Below are 24599 nucleotides of genomic sequence, written 5' to 3' on the forward strand. Positions count from 1 at the left end.
ATCTATGATAGAAAAAACATAATTTCTTTGGCTTGATTCTGCATTCACCGTAATTCTTCACTAATAACCCAATCTTTGGCAATTTTACTTCGTCTTCATTTAACATAAACTCCCCGTTCATAAAGGTGTGACCGGTCTGTCGTCGGTACATTGGACTTTCGCTATCAAATGGGTTAATTTTAGGAATCTGATTGGGGAATACTATGTGGGGATTATTTCGGGAATTAAACTCTCTTGCAAGAGGTATTTTTGGATATATACACACACTCCAATTACGCAAGACAGAGAGTACATCGAATTATAACATTTCAAACATTTTGTAATTAAAATCAATAAATCACCATTACTACTAAGTTAACTATTCAAAATAACTAAAAGGGGGCTAGGGGAGCTCTTCGTTTGCCGTGTCTTCTTCCACTCCTCTGCCGTCCGTCTCCTCTTTTTTCCCCCAAACCGGGCTTTTAATCCGTTACGCGATTCCTTTGTCATTGTCATTCAAATCAGTTGCGCAATTGACGCATACCCAGATTCACGCCCTCACACGTATTTTGTGTGGACGTGGATCGGGTGACAAAGGCATTATATGCCAAACAACTGAGGTTGTGCACTCCACCCATAGCAATATGTGGAACCTTCCCATTAACTCGTTTAATGTTGTATTTGTTACAATGTATTGTAAGCACACAATCCAGTATTGCTGAATATACATCAGTGAAATGTAAAGGTACTTATTGAGTTTCCTCCCATAACAGACAAACAAATGTGATGCGCAGGGGGTTGTTTAGTATATGGGTACTCTCTCCAACACTACATTTAGACAATTTCAACTCCTTAACAAGACTCTCTGCTTTTTCAGTTTCTTGAAATATTTGTTGATATATTTAATCGTACTTGCTGGAGTAAAGCCTTTAGTAATAAAGTAAACATCACAATATTTGAGGTCGTTGTCACATGCATGGTCTCTGGATGTTATCACAACTTTGCAGTGTAGTAGAAATCTTTCAGAAATTATTGTAAGTACATCTGATTTATCCTTGCTTTCTGGATTCATGTCATTTAAACCATCAAGTAAAAAACAATACATTGGAAAGGCCCATTGGCGTTAAATATGTTTGCAAATCTTGTTTTGTGATCGGCAGATTATCAGGGAGTAGCCGATCAAAGATTGCATCAATAATATTTCCAGTTACATGGCTCGTTTTCACGGAAATACAAGTTCGAATTGTGTCAGTTTGCCATCAGCCCAATCATATGCTAACTTCCTGAAGAAGGTAGATTTCCCCATTGCAGCAGAACATTCAATTCTAATACGCCGAGTACAATCAGATTTAGAGCTAAACATATCATGTGGGTGTTTGACAGAACCGACTTTCTCAAATTGGTCACTGTCCCCCTGTTTTAATTCTTCTGACTCTGTATAAACGTCGTTTAAGGTGAGCAATAAATCATCATTTCAAGGTAGTGGTTGGATCTTTTTAAAATGACTTCTCTTGTACGTATCACTGAGTCAGCCAGGGAATGCAACTTCTGTTGTTATCTGTAATTCAATATTGTGTATAAGTTTATATAATGCAATTCTCACAATGACTCATTAGCTATATTAGTTTAAAGTTATGTATTGTTCATAATAAATGTTATACATACCAGTTTGTTTCATCTACCCTATCTAACAAGTCTTTTCGATCAATACAAGGCAGTATATATTTCAACATTTCTGTATTAGATGGCGTGATGGATTTCTTAATCGGCGAACTTTGAACAGTTGCCATGTGTCATTGACTATTGGTAGATCTGTTGACAGTTTGTCACCACATATAAACTTTAGTCGTACAAAGTCCTCTGTTCGATATGAAAAACAAAGATCTTGGTTAGCATTTAATTGTTGGATTAGTTTTCCTTAATAGTAATTAATATTGTAAGGCTGGTTGTATAAACAAATCAAATAAATTTGCTAACGATGTCTACAGAACTCGTTCTTACCTTGGGTAATTCCGCTTGCAATTCCATCTAACATTGTTTGGCTTGTTTTTACATTATCACTTTTTATTTAAATTTTCCTTTCCTTTTTTAATTTCATTGTAGTTACGAGTTACCATGTTAGCCATACAACTGTAGATTGCATGACCTCGTTTTTTGGCATCTATGGCGTGACTGGCTTGTTGCCATATTTGGTCATGGTCGATATCGATGCAATGTGCGTAAGGTCTTCTGCTGTCTACATCATTACCAATCAATTATTAAATTCATGTCAGCATTTCCTCACTCATCTGTAACTCAAGCGCTGTCCACGATATTGCACCACACGTAATTTTGGTGTTGTCACTGCAGCATTCACAGCCTTGCTGAGATATTTTATCACGGTGCTCTTGTCACAGTGCTAGCCTACATTGTACAGAGGCAACTGCCGCCTCAGCGCCTACTGATAGGGTTGCTGTAGAGAACGTTTACACTCAGGTAGTACGTTGTCTATGTCAGGTGCAACTCAAATCTGCGAGTTGCATCATGGTGTCGGCCGCTACGACACCTGCACATTAGGGAAAATACCCCGACACTTATTTATTGGCAATATCGTGACTCGTGTGTTCATTACCAACACATTGTCAATCATACAGACCTGATGCGTTAAAGTAATATATGCAAGGTATATGAAGAACAAAGTTTCACTATTTAAGTAATTATAAGTGAGACAAGTAACCTGTAGAATGCTGTGTGGGTGATATTTTTATATTGATTTTTGTTGCATTTGCAGCAAATAGTTACCAAACAATGAAAAATCGATAGGATTGAATATACCTCTCAGGTGTCTTCACATGCATAGTTCAAGACTGCCTAACCAGTGCTTATACCAGGATTTAGTTACAGCACCTAGACGGTCTGTGGTTACAGCTTCATGTTCCGAGTAATCGCAAAAAATTTACATGACAATAGAAATTCATGAAAGACTGGCACTCCCATGCAATTAACAGCGAGTGAAATTCCTGGGATTGAAACATATATTTTGAAGTCACTGATGTAGGCAATGAATAACTTCAAGTTGACATAAAGACGAGGCAGTTTTTTTAATCAGTCCTCAACTAGAGGCTGAATTATAATTAACTTGTTTATTTCAATTTCTCCTGAAGTAAAGTAGAATACACTGGTGAAACACGGTAGTAACCGTGGGTGAAAGGATGTTTTGGGGTGTAGTTTACATTGTGTATGTGTTACTTCGGCCTAGGGGGGGTCGGCAGATTCCATTTTGCCAGCTGTAAATCTCAGTTGACCCACCCCCTATCAAATAAAAAAAAGTGGGTGACCCCCCCCCCCACATTATATTTTAAAACTTAAAACATGCTGACCCCCTCCCCACCCCCACCATGAAAAAAAGAAACATTAACAGTTTTGGCTCTGACATGATTACAAAATGTAATATATGTGCATTGAAAATATCATGGTTTGCCATAATTTTTACATACTCTTTAGTGTTTGCATTTAATAGACCTTAGGAGGGGAGGGGAAGCATAAAGCCAAAAAACGACTATAGAAAAGGCTGCAGGAAGGAGGGAAATCTATTCTGCTAAAGATAGTAAATAAAAGCAAAGCTGTGGAGTACTTACTCGATAAACGCCCTTATAAGATAGGAAAAGGGGATTTGAATCTAGGCGGTTTGAACTCTTTGAAAACTAAGTTGAATTTAAAATATCTTTCATATCTTATAGACCAGGCGCAGGAAAGCTTTACACCTGAAGCACAGTCTATGCTTATGGAAACAAAGGAAACTTTGATTTTTGCTTAAATTTGTGTTGGATTTTGGTATTTTACAGAGCAAAATATGCATTTTTAAAAGTTAAAAAAACAAAAAAACTATTTATTTATTTTTTCATCATGTATTTTAATTTATATATCAGCATTTTCACAAATTTAACTTTTTTGATTTGCTGAACAAAAACTGTCACTGCTCTTTGTACTAATTGCTGTGTTGTCTTTCCGTCTCCTGTTATAATTAGATAAATCCAGTAAATATCTTATACAATAGTGACTTCAGACTTTAAATAAAATAATCTGATATCAGCAGCACATAGACTTGGGATGTGTTTAAAACTTACCTGTATAATTGGGGTTCTAGCCGCATTGCATAATCTGTTAGTTATTTGGCAACTTTAACCTCAAAATATTTAGCCTATAACACTTTTTGCATCAACAAATTTATAGGTAATATAGGTAATAGTTATTATTAAGAACACATTTGTACGATTAACTTCTTTATCGTTTGTTCTGAAATACATTTTTTTTAAATATATGCATGAGCGCGTGTGTGAATTCTGGGAAAAAATGATATCAAAAACAGGGTGACCCCCCTATTCGAAAAATCAAAAACAGGGTAACCCCCCTACTGATCCACCGACCCCCCTAGGCCGAAGTAACTGACCAATCCCTTATGAAGTCACGTAGAATTTCACTTAATTTATTTTTGCTGACATGTTTTCAAGCATTACATGTGAATCCAATTTCACTGTGCTGTGTCTCAATAGAGTGTGAGGGAAATGGCATTTTCACTGGAATTTATTTCAGGGGAAAAATGTTTTCAGTGATAATGAAGTATTATGACAAAACCCCTTACCCTCCCCGTGGCTTTCATTGCGTGTGGAAGTTATTTTCACGAGTGATGCGGTGTATCCTGCTGCCGTACTTTCACGAACGAAGCCACGGGGAGGGTGTGGGGTTCTGTTATTATTACATATGTCCCATATTTGATTATTTCATATTAAAGACAGAACGTGCAACAAACCGGGATAGAAATTTAGGTCGGGGAACCCAATTGCCCATTAATATGCTCCAAGACAGTGCTGCGACCTAGCAACGCGTGTCAGTGTAGAACGCGTGTCAGTGTCCGTGTGAAAATAATATAATCAGACGTCTAATTTGAGTCATTGTTCGAACTTCATGTAAATAAACAATGTATTTTACACGCGCTGTATATGTCGCTATGAGTCCCATATCGAACAGGACACAGCACGACGACTGCCGCCCTTTAGTTGGGGCCACGACAGAACCAGAACTTAAACTGGGCGACTACGATACACGGTTTATGTTGAAGTTAAAAGTTCCTCCACAGATCTGTGCATTGGCAAACATGCCGTGCAAGTGCGGTACGCCACTGACGGAATGACTCGTGAGCTGCCCACTACAACTTCGTTTGTTATGTTGTTTGCTGGTCGTGGATAGACTGAGTCTTGGTTACCGGTCAAATGTTGCTCATTTGGCGTTGGTAATCTTTATTTGGAACTGAGTAACGCCGCAACATCGCCAGCAGTAAAATCAGCGATTACTATGGAGCCGCAACCATCAACATCGAGATACCAGGAGGTTTCTGCTGGCGACGTTGCGGCGTTACCCAGTTCCAAATAAAGATTACCAACGCCAAATGAGCAACATTTTAACTGGTAATCAAGATTCATTTAATCCATGGCTAACAAGCAACATCACAAGCGAAGTTATCCCGTCAGTGGAGTACCGCAGAAGCACGGCATGTTTTTGCATTCAGTATTCAAACGAATCACGTGGTGCGCCGTTCTCGTTCAAACCCGGGATTCGATCAATAGGGGAGTTTCAGTAAAAAAAAACACATTGCAAATCATGCAAGTTCAACATTATCAAACCAATATACTAACAAACAGAAATGCACAAGAAGGATAGATATTACTTTTCACTATACACATCTCTGTTGATACTATCCCTCACATATTCTACTCCCAATTACTCCTGCGTAAAATGGACTAGCCTCTTTTAATGTTGACATTCAGAGTAAAATCATGTGATAGGCTGTTAAAATTGGCTGTTACATACTCTTCCGCCAGTCTGGAAAATGTGTTCAATTAGCTCTCATTCAAGCAACAATGCAGATTTCCCAGTGGGAGTGAAACTATTCGGCTCTGCCATTAAAAAATAGGGGTGTTTTCAGCAAAAAACGAATAACCCTGAAATGCACACAGCATACTGAATTTCGGAACAAATCGTGCATTACTTATAGCAGCAGAATACCACAGAAATATCAGACGAAACATGAAAACACTATTTATTGTATTTCAGCCTGAACCCTCTATATTGCAATTCAATACCACGCTGAAGTGTTTGGTAACAAGGAATTAACCCCATATGTGCATCCATTTCCCACCTTGGTATCACCCACCCCTGAAAACAAACTCTTAATACCACGCTGAAGCGTTTGGTAAAAAGGTGGTATCTTGAGGTGACGTCCTATAAACTGTGTGGCTATCACGGATATTCTTGTGAGCTGGCAATTACACGCTATAGTTTTGAATAATATTGAAAAACATTGCTTATCATTGGTTGTGTGTGATGCCATTGATATAAATAACAACGTATAGTATTGTTCATTGGTTGTTGTTGAGATGAAATAAAACATAAAATGATCTAATTTGCATACAATAGTATAATATTAGGCTGTAACTTAACAATATATTTATTTGGTACAATAATTAACAAGACACCTGTTGGTGGATTTATATAGTATGATATGTGATCGTTTATTAGTACCCATGCATGAACACATACATTAATCTTCATAAATCACAGCTTGTTTTAAGCAACTGTAGAATCAACAACAAATTATTCACAATATCACGGTCTCCAAAGACTCAAGTAATTTCTGTAAAGAGCATGACAAACATTGCTTCATATGTTTTATGAGTGTTCATATATTTTCAAGAAATATGCTAAAAGTTAGAGGTTACCCGGGGTTATCAAACCAGAACACTTTGCATATGCCAATGACACATACCAAGCTAAGATTATTTTAAAGATTTCATGCAGAATGTTAAACAAAATAAGTTATTGCTAACAGAAGGGGGAAGATAGGAAAACACTTTTTAAAAGTGTTAAATGTTTCACAAAATTGTGACACAGAGCTAGCCAAAACAAGTTCTGTGACTATGATTGCTTAGCTCTTGGTCAAGATTCAATATATTTAAACGTTTTGAGTCGTGTGTGTAATGAACTGTTGCGAGTCCATATTTATGTGTGTGGTGTCTATGTACTAATTTTGAATGAAAATAGTGATCAGAGTAACAGCGCCACCACCGATGACAGCTCCTTGTGGTGGTACACGAGGAGGCTGGGTATAGAAAACTACTAGTATGCTTGACCAATTAATCACTTTCAGTCTTAAGACAAAATTTCCTCTATGCGGGTAGTACTACACAGAAAAAGAAAAACATATGTATCCACGTTCTTTCAAATCATGGATAGAGATTTGACTATATTTTACAACATTCTGATTTTGTATTCCTTCCCCCCTCATTGCTAAGGTAGACTTTCACTGATGTGCTACCATAACTCAACATCAATGCTATGACGATGTTCTTGAATCCAAATCTCTGAACTGCAGCCATTTCCAGCCAATTTATACGATTTACCCTCTCCAGGGATTCTACCACAGCCCTCGTTTTCTTGGGTACAATACCCCCATGAGAATGCTTCCTGAAATATCATTGTCAAAAATACTATATCATGGAGTACTGATATTTTAAGAGGTTTATTGTCCAATAATATTTAGTAAATTGGTAACATTTGTAGGAGAACATATTGCTAGTATTATACTGACAAATTAAAAATTGGTCTTCGACATGTTCTCGTTGTTTTAAATTAGCTAATCTTTGCTAAAATAAAAAGATATTGAAAAAGATGCTCTTGTTGTTTGACAGGCATAAATTGGCAGAGCGGATATGTTTATTGTGCGATCAGTGAGAAATTCATAATATATTTATTGTGTTTTTTTCCACAAAAAAAATGAAAGTTGTATTTAACTGTGGTCAAGGTGTTGATCAAAATCTATCCCTCAAGTCCATTATCAATATATACCTGAGAAAGCTTCGTTTAAATTAGATATTTTTTATATTAAAAGACGCCAATTAAAGGACCAGATTTACTGTTAGCCGAGGTCCTTATTTACACTACATAAGTTAAAATATCAGTAATGGGCTCTATTTACATTTTACATGATGTAATACATCCTGCTGCACGTTATATACTTTAATTTTATATATTGTCTTTTTTCAGTTAAAACGAAAATAGCGCAATTACGCATTCGATTAGATTTTGTTTTACTTTAATATAATTTGAGTGGACTGGTAACTGGTACGGCTGTATACATTCGTGATACGTATAATTGACATTTTATATCTTTTTGATAATCGGCAACTTTTGTGAAACTCCACTTTGATCCAGTGGTAAATGCGTCAATATTAGATAAAGTCGTGCAGAGGGTCATAGTCCATTACAACGACGAGAACATTTCAAGTTGTTTAACCATATTCTTCATAGAAATCGTAAAATATTGCATGATTCTCAAATCTGTACATAACAAGTAACCTGTGTGGGTAATATTTTTATATTGATTTTTGTTGCATTTGCAGCAAATAGTTACCAAACAATGAGAAATCTATAGGATTGGATATACCTCTCAGCTGGCTCCACATGCATAGTTCAAGCCTGCCTAACCAGTGCTTATACCAGGATTTAGTTACAGCACCTAGACGATCTGTGGTTACAGCTTCATGTTCCAAGTAATCGCAAGAAATTGACATTACAATAGAAAATAAAAGACGAGGTAGTTTATTTAATCAGTGCTGAACTAGAGGCTGAAATTATAATTAAGTTCGTTGTCATAAAATTTGTTTATTCCAATTTCACCTGGAGTCAAGTAGAATACATTGGTGAAAAGATGTTTTGGGGGTGTAGTGTATATGGAGGGGTAGTGGTGAGTGTCATATAATTTGTTCATTTCCAACTCTCATGAAGTCTCATTGAATTTATGTCTCACTTAATTTATTTTCGCTGAAAACTTTTCAAGCATTACGTGCTGTATTGTGTCAAGTCCCAATAGAGTATGAGGGAAATGGCATTTTCACTGGAATTTATTTTAGCGGAAAAATGTTTTCAGTGAAAATGAAGTATTCCACACTATTACATATGTACTGCTGTTTAATTTATTTCTCCCCTAAAATTAAAATCGGTATTTTCACACCCTATATGCAAATGAGGTCTGAGAGCAAACAAAGTAGTCCGTTCAGGAGAAGCGTTTTTCGAAACAGCAGAAATAAACGATATTTAGAAGTATGATATTTTACCCCTGGGGTACATGAATATACTTGCAGAGTGAAATGAAATTTGACAACAGTAATGGCAATCTTAGGCAGTCACTTATTTTGACTAAAACTAATTTGCAAATGTATCTAGTGTAAGAAATGGACAACCAGTCTTGTGATTAGTTCTTGACAAATTCTGAACAGGCCACGCCGCCAGCTATGCCGTGCATTTGGGCCAACCGTTGATTATTCATAAATGTAGAGTCAGTTTGTGTAGTTTTCTTGATTTATTCTGCAAATATAGGAAAAATATAGGTAAAGCTTTGGCGAAATTTGAAAGAGCAACTAATATTTAACCTGGTATTTTTATAGAGTTTATTTTTCATTCTGTTCGTCTGTTTTTTCCATTTTAAAAAAATATGAGCTCGATGGAGCCTTCATCCCTTGTCTATTTCTGACACTAGATACCCGCAAATACCCCCCCCCCCCGCTCATAGGGAGTGCGTATCGTTGATTATAGTTTCTGGGCTCCCTACACCAATCCCTGGCACCAATACTGCTTGTATTTTAAATAATGCATTATTATTAATATTAAACATACAAGAGAAATTCAACACTGGTTGACAAATTGTCATTTTGTACAGAGGTTGTTCACTGCCTTTAGTGCCCTACGTCGAGTCCTCTTAACGCATCTAATAATAAGAAAAACAGTGACCAGGGTAGATATGTATGCCCTCAACGTTAAACGTGAGTAATTGTGGGTGAATGGGCGAACTTTGTTATTGAAATCATAACCTCGTTATGAGTGTTGTGAAGAATTCATGTGTGAAGCAAAATAGCTGAGGTTGGGTCTTTATTTTTTCTTTATCACATATTTAAGAAAAGAAAAGTCACTTTTTTTTGTTTTCCCCGTGAACTGTATATTCTCTTATAAGTTTTGCGTTTTTTTTTGTTTGTTTTTTTTGAACAGGTGCATAATGCATTTTGAGCCACCCAGCCAACGCTACCGCCTCATCCGAAACTAGCTTTGTGTACAGGTCTGTGAATGGGGAGTTGCTTGTTCTCATCAGGACCTTGTCGGCACCCAGGCCATCCATGCATATCACTCCTCCAAGTAAGCTAGTCCGAAGCACGTAACTATACAAACGATGGCATGTACAACTCAACAATTCAGTATTAGATTATAAATTAAATAAAACAGTCCATATATTCTTTTATGAGGGAAAATAGAGAAATTACTACATGGTCATCGTAAATTCGCGTAAATGTACCTTATTTATACTTGCATAATGATTTGATCACAATCCTTGACCTATCTTGACCTTAGCGTCAAAGACGTATGGTCACGTGATTTAGTCAAACACTTTTCCTTATATTATTCATTTGACGAGCTGACCAGAGATGGTGAGTTGGGACATATCGTTGGAAGCTTTGTCAACGATCCGTCGCATAAACATGAAAAACTATGCTCGAAACTGAATGAAGAATACCATGGAGTAAATTTCGTACAGCATGTCGCAGCCACAAGTTATTGCCTCAAGTTGTCGGTTCCGGTGTACCTTTTAGATCGGTGGAAGACTGTGACTGTGAGTGGAAAACTATTGGTGTCGCAATTCGATGATCTCATCTGACCCGATATTTAGTCGGATGCAAATGAACAGCCTCTGGCGATGACAGTTTGAGTCGATCTTTTGGCAGGTAGGACCATTTGAAGGTGACTTCTGACTTGGCTATGATGTGGACAGTAACAATTCCTGCCAGGACACTGACGTTTGTGTTATTGTTTATGTTGTTGAGTGGGGTACTCTGCACGATTCGTCATACACGATCTTACGACTTGCTACCCGAGTACGATACATTTATACAAGGACTCCACGAAGACCGGTACAGGCTCGATTATATCGAACTCGGCAAGTTGGATGGCATAAAAAGTCGAATTCTACTGAAGTTCAACGTCAGCGACTTTTATCGCCAAGCGTCTTGGTCCAATTTGCACTCCGTGAAAACCCGCACGAGTGTGGTTAAAAGCGCGACGTTGAAACTGTTTTGCGTCAACGTGATAACATCGGCGAATGAAAACAGGGAAGACCATGTATTCAGTGACAATGTTAACATCGCAAGTATTTTAGTGCCATGGGATGTATATAACGTTACAAGCCTATTGAGGTCTACGTCCGATCGTTGGTCCCAACCGTACTTAGGAACGGTGTTCAATGACGCGACGGCGCCTTTCGAAACCGTGTACGTCGAAGTCGATTACACCACTTGTCAAAGTTCTGATAATGTCGCAACCGTTTCACTCTCAGTGACACAACTGTTCAAAGAATGGCTAGACAATCCGGAAAATAATTTTGGCGTTTTGCTCTGGGCCGACGACGACGATAATGACATCGGAGTTCTCAAGCTTGCTTCGTCGGAACATGCTTTCATTCATAAACACCCAACACTGAAGATCGTCGTCGAAGATACCATTATTAACGAAACAGGTGAGAATAATTAAAAAGTTAAATAATAAAGTGACTGTTTCATAAACAAAAATAGTACAACCCTGTGACTGTGTCATCAAATTCATATTTACATGGGACCATGGAACTGTCTCATATCATTTTCTAAAAAAAATACTAAAATTTAGATTATTAAATTTATGTAATATTTGTATACAAATGGGGCATAATCTCAGTTTTGTCAAAAAAGGGTTGCAAATGTATTTTGTATTGTATCTATAATCAAGGTTGAGATGGTTTTTACGCATAGCAATTACTGTGTTACTGAAAAAAATGTGGGTACTTAATAGGCATCAACACAAACATTCTATAATATAATAAAGTAATTTTCTGTGTCATTGAGTCAACCAATCTATGATTAGTTGTCAAGACAACAGCTGTGGTTTATGTAATAAAAGTGGTTATTAACAAAAGTATTCAGTCTATGAATGAATTAAAATATGGTCTAACAATATAATGCAGCTAAAAATATACCAAAATATCTGATTTTTTTTTTTTAATGTATTCACTGTTTCCATTTTACAACAGGGGCTTACTATAAATTAAAAAAAATTAGGAGTTGTCATGAAATACACTGAGTATCCAGACATTCAAGAAATGGAAATTACAGAAATACAATAGCAAATGTGCCACCAGATACAGTTATCTTTTACACAGATAAATGAATAAATTATATAGATAAATTATAAACATATAATAAATGAATGTTTACACCAGCATCTGCCCAAGCACACTAATAACACTATATATAAGTGTCTTTTCTTGATGATGAGAATTGATGATGACTTTTCTTTTATTGTCTGTGAGTAAAGTACAGACTTAGTTGGTATTTCCATGATAGCTTTCATTAATGCAAATATTTGTACTTGTATATAGTTGTTAGTTCTTAACAGTGTACAGCCAAGAGAGTGTAATACAATGTAATACAATGATATGCCCATATTACTTTTAAACACAAATTTTCCTGGATGCATACTCTTGTCAATTTCTGGTAGGGAGGTATAAATGTAAACGAAACAGCCATTTTATTGACTGGTCTGCCTGAAGTGCAGAGTGTTACACTAGTAATCAAGATGTGTATATTCACGATTCCCTATATGTATCACAGAGCACTAAATGTTGTGCATACCGCAGAGAAATTTAAATCAAGCCAGTCGACAAATAGTACTCTATATGAAATATGAAAAAACATAAATAATAAACTATTGATGGAACAATCTAAACTACTGTTCAATAAATGATCAATTGTGTATTTCCTGTAACATGTGGCAGTGCAGCATGGTCAGATGGTAATCCCACTATATGAATAATAAAACTACTTCTATCCTAACTGCTACAGGACAAAGCTCACTTAAATTGAAACCCAACTCTTATAGAATAGGATTTATTTACAACTCTCATTACATTTCATTATTGATGTGTTTATGTTTTTTCTGCCAATGAATGGATACTATAAATATTCAATTATGAATAAAATAATCATAAAAAAATTACAAATTTGTAAATTGGATATTTAACATTATTGTTTATGGAACATTAAAAAATGGTGCAGCTAATATAATATAATCTGCGCTATAATTGAGGTGTCGTTAATTCTTACATTTACATACAAATTATAAATATGCAAATTAGTCTAAATTATTAGTTTCATAAAACAGAGAAGTCAGTAACACTATAAGCTTTAATTTAACACCATAAAGAGCCGAGTGGATTTAATTTATAAGCTACCTAAATATGTAGCGTTGCCAGGGATACCACCCAATAAGCAAAATGTACACCTGCCAAAGATGAAAACAGGCATTCTCTGATTCATAGGTTTCATATCTATCATTTGAATAGTCATGGAAACATCCTGATAACTAGCAAATCTAACTTGCCGGCGATGAGATTTTTTAATATGCAAGTCTCATATCTATCATTTCAGATAAAAAATGTTATATATGTTTGTGAGGGGGTGGGGGTTGTTTATCATGTAACTTGAACAAGTTTACCAAATTTACCATAAGACATGTAAGAATAAAGCTGGCATGAGTTGATTTGAACAATAGTCTTAAATTTGTATTAAATCTAATTACCGGTATGTACAGTCCTTCACATTTAAGGTAGTTTTCTAGCGAAAAAAAAAATGTTTTTTTGTTAATTAGTACTGTCAAAAACCAGAGTTTACACTGGCCACACGAGCTTCATAGCTTAATTAAATATGAAATATATTCCTTTATTTTGTTTACGTTGAATAGATATACGAGTAGGATATTAATTTATTCATTAACTTTTGGTGAACACTGAGCCAAGTTTACTTCAATACTACTTAAGAAAATTAAAATTAACAGCATGACCATAACTCATACAATTACATGTGTATTTCAAAATGACATTAATTAATTTACCTTGACTTTAGTAGACCCAGCTTGCGACTATTATAATAATACTAATGTACTTGTTATTGTCACTGTGCATGTATAGTATGGGATTATCATTGGCATTGATCTTGGATACTGATTAAGTTTGAAAAATTTAAGAGGGGAGGAAGGGAATACCTGGGGCTACTTTTTCTTATTTTGGTGAAAATTAACAATTTAAGAATAATTGATATTATGCAAAACAAATATTCCAGTTCAATCTGTTTTATAAAATCAACACAAGAAGGTGATTTTTAATTTTTAATCTCAAAATATTGACAAATTAGCTGTGACGTACAGATATTTAACTAATGCGGACAGCCACCAGAAACATTCTTATTTTTGGGGGTGGGGGTGGGGGTGGGGGGCTTATCACTGCAATATTTTTAGTGTGAATGGGAGTTCAATGTGAGTGGATTTGCTGATCATTGACAACATTGAAATCCCTTGTGGTCTGTCTAATACGTAGACTTCTTCCGGAAGTTGATTGCCTGACATGCAATCATGAATGGTTTAAATTATATGCCTTGATTTGTAATTATGCTGCCATACTGTTCTCAGAAACTTAATTATATCCAGGTTTCCTAAAACCTATGTTCTACTGGTTTATGATATAGTTTAGGATGCATGTGCGTCATGTAGGGATACGTTTCCCTGAAATTATTGGATGGAGGAAGACAGTTTGCAACATATGTTTCTCTTTAGTTTTCATCAGTATGAAATTTCTTGGAAAAATGTAACATTTTGAATAATAGTTATCGTATTTGCTCTATTAGAAGTGCATGTTGAATAGAAGCATACATACTGGTAAACTAATCAGTGCTTTACTTGTCCACTCTTATCATTAACCTTTGACACATGGCTGTCAGTTACATTAGTGCATGTACCACTAGAAGAACAAGTTGATTTTTTAGTCCCCATTTGGAGGCAATCAGAAAACAGGGACTTGTAGATTGACCACTGTGCGTCCGGACATATATCTTAGACATGCCTGCACCAGTATATAGATATATTCGACCATATTAAAAAATGCTATGTAGTGGGCATTTTTGGGCTAAAAAATCATCAAAAATCAAGCATTTCTGGCATTCCAGAACCGGATTTTGGTTGTTTACGGATGGATTTCGTTCAAACTTGTACATACATTAGACATTATGCGACCTTGTTGCACGTCATTTTGTTTTTTCAGATCAGCTTCAAAATGGCCGACTGGCGCCATTTTGTTTTAATGAATGAGGTTGTAGAGCCATACCTCTGACATGCTTTGACTGATTATGTTCAAACTTTATATAAATTATTCATTATTCAAAAATTACATCATGTCATAGATATACAGCTGTATTGGTTTGACGATCTGATCTGATTTAATTAATGATGTTCCAGAGCAATATCTCTCAATATGGACAAGTACTCATACTATATTACTACAAACCATGTATATACCTAACTATATAACTTTGAATTGATAACTAACAGAGACTGCCATGCATGGCTTATTTTTAAAATGGAAAAAGCATAAAGCGTATAAAATTCTGACCATATTTACAGTGAATTTAGTAAATATGGTTTATTTCACGTAGTATACCAAGGAATGTTGATCAATGTTACACATGGTATCTATGGTTCATTACAAGTTCACTACAAGGTGATAGTAATTCATTGTATTAATGCATACATAAGGCTGCAGGTATCACAGCTATTAAACATTTCAATTCATATATTTCATCATCATGTGCGACATCAATTATGCTGTATGTATAATGACTCACAGCTTGCTGTCCAGATTAAAGTAATAATGTTTAATGAGGGTTTAATGAATAACAAAATTATAATTGTAATAATCAATAATCAAGATTTAATAATGATAGTTTATTATATGGATTATTATTGATCGCTGTATCATATACTGAGTTCACAAAGATAAAAATTGGACTGAGTCAATTCAGTTGTCATGCCAACTATAGCTTTCAATAAACCAATTAATATATGCTAAAGGAGTGTTCATACATTTGGGGTCTGGCAGAACAATCCAGTTGATATTCATTGAAACCATGGTGATAGAAAGAATGTTAAAGTTTATTTTATATTATATTAAGCACTTTACAGCTGTAATATATTGTTTATATTCCTCGTATTGACTTAAATTTAACTAGAACTCTTGAAAGGTGTCTAGCAATCATGCCTAGTGCTCAGCTAGATCATCAGGTTTTAAAGTTACTGGGAAAAGTTATTTGCAGGCCATTCCATCTCTGATACGAGTTGGATAATAAAATTGAATTCTAAGTAAATTTTTACAGGAAGTTAATCATTGCATGAAGGAAATCTGAAAATGTAATTTTTTGGTGATTATCGTTTCAGATATTCAGCTCAAATTTGTTATGTCCAGCTATGAGAAAATAACATGGGAGATTTCTAGGAATTATACTTTTAATCTTTGATTTTAGAGAGATTTAATATACTGTGAAATGTTTGCTATTTTCGTGGAAGGTCATTTTGCACAAAATTATATTTCACACAAACATAAAATTAAATATTCATGAATATTAATGTGCTTCACAATTAGTGTAATGGACGGTACAATTAGACGCAAAACATTTGCACAATCATTACATAAAATCAGATTTAGAAACTTTTCTGTTTTTTGTTTTATAAATAAATATATCAAAGGACTTCGTCCATGATGACGCATTGAACATTGTGAAATCACGACCGATGTGTGGAAATTCAAGGTAACCAAGATACCTGTACAGATTGCATGATTTTTCCACAATGTTTAAAACAACACTTTGTTGCCGATTTTGACATTAGCTCCAGGTTAATTTTGTAATTCTATATTTATTTCTACATTAAATTAAGGTACCGGTGATAGCAACAGAATCAGAAAATGACATTCTAAATTCATTTTTTTAACTAAAAATCTACCATATCTCACTACTTTTTCAATCCTAGCCAACAAACAAGTAGTCTCTCATAGTTACACTACCTGCCAAATTAAGATGGATTTCCTGGTTCAGCTTTAATATCAATTTTTAAAATCAATATTTTTTTGTCCTCAAGGTTATTCTGTAACAATATTTGTTTAACAAATTTAACACTTCCAACCATTTCAAACTGGTGATTATGATTAATATTGTTTCATGTATTCTAATATTGTGGCATAATAAAATTATTTTCCAAATATTTACTCATATCAATCACTCTGTTAAAGTTTTCACTGTCAGAAGCGATTTCCTGCCTCTCCTTACATTGTGCAGTTGAAAATTATTGGCATTTGTACAACCGTGAATGTGGGTTAAAAGCTTTCAGTTGAAAGGTATAAATTAGACAAAAAGGGAGGGGCTGCAAAACACACTCAAAGTATTTACTTTCGCTTTTCAAGAGTTCAATTGTTGTATTTTGGTCATGTGATTCCTTACATATTTGTTTGTTGCCCCCCCCCCCCCCCCCCGACATATTTTTCAACGCTAATATACATTCAAGTCACATCCTGTTTTTTTGTCACAGTTGGCTCACCTCTGAAAAGATGTCTGGGATAATTGTTATTTTTAGATAACCCACATTACCCCATGTAAGGGGGTTGGCACACCCACACCCACAAGTGTAAGGGGTCATATTCAAACATTGTAAAATAAAACTAGTTTAAGAATACAGGTGTGTTCATGCAGTTGTATATACTTTCATGCAATTTGTGTGCTTGGTACCGGTATTCGCCGTGAGGTTAATCCACAGTAAACAATATCGTTTGCAAACGTTCTTTTTTTTAAAGTATTTCTATGCAGTAGAATCACTATTACGTAAAACACTACAAATATTTCTCATATAGTAAAATGTAATAATCTTTATTGAAATCGTATCCATGTATAATTTCAGTAAACTGAAGTTTATAACATAAACAAATTATAAAGATATGAAAAATAAATAAATAATAAAAATTAACTGTTATGAAATATGTTAATTTTTTCATTCACTAATAATAAAACAGTTATGAATGTATTTACTTAATCCAATTAGATTTTCTTATCTTGCGTTTTAAGCATATGTATTATATTTTTTGTGCCAGTTTACCCAGGAAAAAAGTCCTGCCGTTTTTGTTGTTAGTTTTTGCGCGTAACATGAAAAGTTTTTCACCTTTAATTTGATCATTTTCACAATAGGAACATTTTCTGTATTTTTAATACTAATCTGATATTATCAGTTATCAGTACTTATTAGAAATGTCTTGTTTAGTATTTTTTACGTATGAGCATAGTTTATTTCAAGCACAAAATATTTACTGAAAATGGTGTTTTTTACCAATTTGAATGCCGTATTGATAACATGTTACATGACATACTAATATCATATTTTGTGTCATTCATAATTGTGTCATTGATAACATATGGTGTCTGTGTTATTATATAATATTATTCTACTAGACAACATATTCACACAAATATTAGTGTATTCTTGTACATGTTTACATATCACATCATGTTGTGGTATTGTCACTGTGTGGTGAAATTAATTTAAATATGTTATAATTAAAATGATAGAATGAAAAAAAAATGATTTGCTAGAACTTAATGTCAGTGTCAAAATAAACAAATAGTGTATTTCAACACTATTAACAAAATACTACTTTTTAAATGTTATATAAATAATTGAAAACTACATGTATTGCTAAAGTTGAAGAGTTCACAATTTGGATGAATTAAAAGACTTCATCCTTGTTAGTAATGATTGGTGCTAAAAGGACGTATTCATATTGTGTTCATAACAGGATGTGGTTACCACACGGCTGTAATGCAATAAAAAACACTGTGGTGACATACACTGATAACTGGGGTTATCTATTTATGCATTTATTAAATATGTAACCTTATAATTACAGTTATTTAACCTCCATGGATAGTATTACATAATAGATAAGGGATATATATGATATATATATATATATCTTATCACACATACCACCCTCATCTAGTAGATTAAAGCTCGGTGGTCATCGAGCAGCGCGTGTTTGAATTTCATGTAAATAAACAATGTATTTTACACGCGTTCTATACGTCGCTATGAGTCTCATATCGAACAGGACGTGGCTTGACGACTGCCGCCTTTTAATAAACGTATTGTTGTAAATTGTCATATATATCTTTTGTTGTAGACTGCGTAAATTTTTTTTTTAATGAAAAATAATCCTGTGACGGGTTTCTTTCACGGTTACAGGGGTTTTACTATTACGCAAAAAACATTGGAAATTCATCATTATTTAACAAAACAAAACAGAAATGCTGTCTGTGCTAGTGTAATATGATTACTGCAAAAGACATGATTTTTACCAATATGCGGGTGTTTTTTTTGTTTTTTTGTTTTTTAGCTCCGCTGTCGACTTTGTCGAGCGAAGCTTATCATCTTTTTAGTGATTGTCCGTCGTCGGCGTCCGTCGTCGTCCGTGTCAATGTTTTACTTTTTCGACTTCTTCTTGAAAACTACAAGCCTGAATGCTTTGATACTTGGTATATATGTACCTTGGGTAGACCTCTCTTAAATTTGTTCATTTCATGATGATATCTTCAATTCTCTAATTTTGGTGAATATTTTTGTCATTTTTGGTAAAAAGTGATAATTTCCACATCTTGTTGAAAACTGCAAGTCTGATTGTTTTGATACTATACATATTGTTTATTTTCTAATGATATCTTCTGTTCTTTAATTGAAATGTGCATTGCTAACAGCGGAGCTATCTCAGCCGACAGGCTACTTGTTTAATTTTGAAATACGACCAAATGTTTATTTTGGTGGTCTTCCCTGTCTCACAAAATTCATAAACTGTCTGTTGTGAAAATAAATTAACATCGGGCCAAAAAAAAAAATTGTTGTTGACCTCAGCGGCCGACCGAAAAATATGAATTTTTTTTTTTAATAGGCCCAAATATTAAAAACTCACCATTTTAAGCAGTAAAAAAGTGTTTCCTCTAAAAATTAACGATCTTGGACCGTTGTTTGATCCCCAGGGTCCCCGGGGGGAAGTGGCGACTTTGAACCGTGGGTTGATCTGTATTTAAATACAAAAGACTGAAAGAAACACTTTGATTTTTGTGTTTAATATCTAGCATGCGTTTGATTGATTCCCATATACCTCGGCTATTTACGATACCCTTAGTTTTCACTAGTTTATAAAAAAAAAAAAATCTGACTTGAGGGCAACATAAGTTTTTGTTTTTTTGGCCTTATGGGATAGGTGATTACAATTTTGTTCTAATTTCATTCTGTTGCTTCCATTTGTGTCCTAAAAATCTGTTATCTGAAGTTGTATCATCGATCACTCTTTTGGACGATATCAATTGGTGGAATTATAGACCACATTGTTGCCGTGTATTGTAATTTTATTAACACATAACATCCTTCAGAAGAGCTAGGTGAAATGGGTTACAAATAATAAATGAACCATGTCACTCAATTTTTAAATTTGTTTTTAACCATACTTATATATAGGCCAATAGTAAATAGGATGTGCATGGTCTTTTTCATTGTCATCACTGACATGAACTTATTAAATATAAATATAAGACTGCTATGTGTAAAAACAGAATGCTAAGCCAAATTTGTTTAATTATAGTAATTCAATATTATACAAACTATCATTAAAGGAGTTGCTAATTGAGACTATGAACCCATAGCTTAGGTTTGACTTTCTCAGCTTTGTACACAAAGTGCATTAAGTAAATATCATTAAAGTGTATCCTGTATTGAATTTAAAACTAATAAGTATTTTGTCCATTCAGTATAGATGTGAAATGTCAGATGTGGTATTGATTATCACCTCAAATAAAGTCAATGTGTGAATAATTCTCTAGTAAAAAATCCAATTAATGCGTTCACAAATTATGACACTTTTGTGAAATTTTAATCCATATTAACATATGAATTGGTGAACGTTATTGAATAAAAGGTCAAATTTAATCTCTCGACTGATTTTTCTACTAAATGTTTGTATGAAAGATGGTGTTAAGGAGACTATTATTCTCGGCAGTAAGGATCAATAGCAATTGTTGGGTGGTGAGTGACCCACTTGTCAGATCTTGGCAGGTAAATGCGCTATATTAAAATCTAGTAAATATTCACATACAACAATAGAATGTTTTGTTTCTTTCACAATCCCATGAACTTTAAACCCAGCGAATATTACCCCTAGTATGTAATTATTAAACTAGGATTTAACATTGTTTTAAAATTACAGAAAAAGATTGTTCATGTATCGTGTTTCTGACAGGGAATCAGATCTGAGCAGGAAAGATAATTCATGGGCTTGTGTTTGTGGACGCCAAGCTAGTCAGTAGGTGTGGCATTAAGTCAATTGCCTTTGTAAATTTCAAACCCTATGAACTGACATGCATTATCCGCTATTCATGACTGCATAAAATATAGGTGCTGTCCTTACGTATCACGCTGCAGGAAATATCAGTTCCCTAATATCCTTGATATTTAACTCTCTAAACTGCAAGTCAAGAGAGGTCAACAATTCCTTCCATATAATATATATTTTCTTGACACATAAAACTGGTATCAAATATTGTATATTTATTGCTAAATGTTGATAATTTTATGGCATTCATGAAAACAACATTTCACTGATGAGTCTCTGTGGCGTATATAAAACTTCAAAGAAATTTTCGCTGGCTCTCCAAATGAAATCATTTTTATAATGTTTGAGGGTGCACACAAAAGATTCATTTGTAATTTGTGAAATAATATGTCATGTGCTTTCTGCTAAACAGTGCATGTCTGTATTGAAAAATAATATTATTATTCTAAGGGTGATACACAGTGTTAAACTTAGTTTTTAGAAAATTGCCTGCACATTAAAAAAATAGCGTCATGTGACTGAATAGAACCAATCAGTACATATTATTCAAAATATCATCTTGAAATGAGCGATCAAGTGATACAAATTAATGACATAATAACACCATCATCAAAAAAATCATAGTAGGCTTACTTTCAAATGAATAATTAATGAATGATAGAATTAAATACATGTTGATTATGATTAAATATTAGTATGATGCACTTTTCGATATCATATATCTTGTCCCAACTATAGTAAGAGCTATAATAATACAGTACCCTTCAGCTAGCCTTCTCACTACCCTTCAGCTAGCCTTCTCACTACCCTTCAGCTAGCTCTTCTCACTACCCTTCAGCTAGCCTTCTCACTACCCTTCAGCTAGTCTTTCTCACTACCCTTCGGCTAGCCTTTCTCACTACCCTTCGGCTAGCCTTTCTCACTACCCTTCGGCTAGCCTTTCTCACTACCTTTCGGCTAGCCTTTCTCACTACCCTTCGGCTAGCCTTCTCACTGCCTTTCGGCTAGCCTTCTCACTGCCTTTCAGCTAGCCTTCTCACTGCCCTTCAGCTAGCCTTCTCACTGCCCTTCAGCGAGCCTTCTCACTGCCCTTCGGCTAGCCTTCTCACTACCCTTCGGCTAGCCTTTCTCACTACCCTTCGGCTAGCCTTTCTCACTACCCTTCGGCTAGCCTTTCTCACTACCCTTTGGCTAGCCTTTCTCACTACCCTTTGGCTAGCCTTTCTCACTACCCTTTGGCTAGCCTTTCTCACTACCCTTTGGCTAGCCTTCTCACTACCCTTTGGCTAGCCTTCTCACTGCCCTTCAGCTAGCCTTCACACTACCCTTCAGCTAGCCTTCTCACTACCCTTCAGCTAGCCTTCTCACTACCTTTTATCGAGCCTTCTCACTGCCCTTCGACTAGCCTTTCTCACTACCCTTCGACTAGCCTTTCTCACTACCCTTCGACTAGCCTTTCTCACTACCCTTCGACTAGCCTTTCTCACTACCCTTCGACTAGCCTTTCTCACTACCCTTCGACTAGCCTTTCTCACTACCCTTCGACTAGCCTTTCTCACTACCCTTCGACTAGCCTTTCTCACTACCCTTTGACTAGCCTTTCTCACTACCCTTCGACTAGCCTTTCTCACTACCCTTCGACTAGCCTTTCTCACTACCCTTCGACTAGTCTTTCTCATTACCCTTCGACTAGCCTTCTCACTACCCTTCAGTTAGCCTTCTCACTACCCTTCAGCTAGCCTTCTCACTACCCTTCTGCTAGCCTTCTCACTACCTTTATCAAGCCTTCTAACTGCCCTTCGGCTAGCCTTCTCACTACCCTTCAGCTAGCCTTTCTCACTACCCTTCGGCTAGCCTTTCTCACTACCCTTCGGCTAGCCTTTCTCACTACCCTTCGGCTAGCCTTTCTCACTACCCTTCGGCTAGCCTTTCTCACTACCTTTCGGCTAACCTTTCTCACTACCTTTCGGCTAGCCTTTCTCACTACCTTTCGGCTAGCCTTTCTCACTACCCTTCGGCTAGCCTTCTCACTGCCTTTCGGCTAGCCTTCTCACTGCCCTTCAGCGAGCCTTCTCACTGCCCTTCGGCTAGCCTTCTCACTACCCTTCGGCTAGCCTTTCTCACTACCCTTCGGCTAGCCTTTCTCACTACCCTTCGGCTAGCCTTTCTCACTACCCTTCGGCTAGCCTTTCTCACTACCCTTCGGCTAGCCTTTCTCACTACCCTTCGGCTAGCCTTTCTCACTACCCTTCGGCTAGCCTTTCTCACTACCCTTCGGCTAGCCTTTCTCACTACCCTTTGGCTAGCCTTTCTCACTACCCTTTGGCTAGCCTTCTCACTGCCCTTCAGCTAGCCTTCTCACTACCCTTCAGCTAGCCTTCTCACTACCTTTTATCGAGCCTTCTCACTGCCCTTCGACTAGCCTTTCTCACTACCCTTCGACTAGCCTTTCTCACTACCCTTCGACTAGCCTTTCTCACTACCCTTCGACTAGCCTTTCTCACTACCCTTCGACTAGCCTTTCTCACTACCCTTCGACTAGTCTTTCTCATTACCCTTCGACTAGCCTTCTCACTACCCTTCAGCTAGCCTTCTCACTACCCTTCAGCTAGCCTTCTCACTACCCTTCTGCTAGCCTTCTCACTACCTTTATCAAGCCTTCTAACTGCCCTTCGGCTAGCCTTCTCACTACCCTTCAGCTAGCCTTCTCACTACCCCTCGGCTAGCCTTCTCACTACCCTTCGGCTAGCCTTCTCACTACCCTTCAGCTAGCCTTCTCACTACCCTTCAGCTAGCCTTCTCACTGCTTTTCAGCTAGCCTTCTCACTACCGTTCAGCTAGCATTCTCACTACGCTTCAGCTAGCCTTCTCACTACCTTTCAGCTAGCTTTTTCTGTACACTTCAGCTAGCTTTCTCACTACCCTTCAGCTAGCCTTCTCACTACCCTTCAGCTAGCCTTCTCACTGCCCTTTCAGGTAGCCTTCTCACTACCCTTCAGCTAGCCTTCTCGCTACCCTTCAGCTAGCCTTCTCGCTACTCTTCAGCTAGCTTTCTCGCTACCCTTCAGCTAGCTTTCTCACTACCTTCCAGCTAGCCTTCTCACTACCCTTCAGCTAGCCTTCTCACTACCCTTCAGCTAGCCTTCTCACTACCCTTCAGCTAGCCTTCTCACTACCCTTCAGCTAGCCTTCTCACTACCCTTCAGCTAGCCTTCTCACTACCCTTCAGCTAGCCTTCTCACTACCCTTCAGCTAGCCTTCTCAC

General features: G+C 36.1%; 1 protein-coding gene across 1 annotated transcript in view; it reads left to right on the top strand.

Annotated features, from left to right (window-relative positions):
* Positions 1 to 10452: 10452 nt before the first annotated feature.
* Positions 10453 to 24599, top strand: part of LOC100368524 (tyrosine-protein kinase receptor-like) — a 44447-nt gene continuing 30300 nt past the window's right edge. Inside the window, exon 1 of the mRNA XM_085494128.1 lies at positions 10453 to 11572. Coding sequence (XP_085350254.1) covers positions 10819 to 11572 — 754 coding nt within the window. The 5' untranslated portion in view covers positions 10453 to 10818. The remainder of the gene's footprint in view (positions 11573 to 24599) is intronic.

The sequence above is a fragment of the Saccoglossus kowalevskii genome, chromosome 2 (assembly GCF_978046115.1).
Source record: "Saccoglossus kowalevskii chromosome 2, keSacKowa6.1, whole genome shotgun sequence".
Lineage (NCBI taxonomy): Eukaryota > Metazoa > Hemichordata > Enteropneusta > Harrimaniidae > Saccoglossus > Saccoglossus kowalevskii.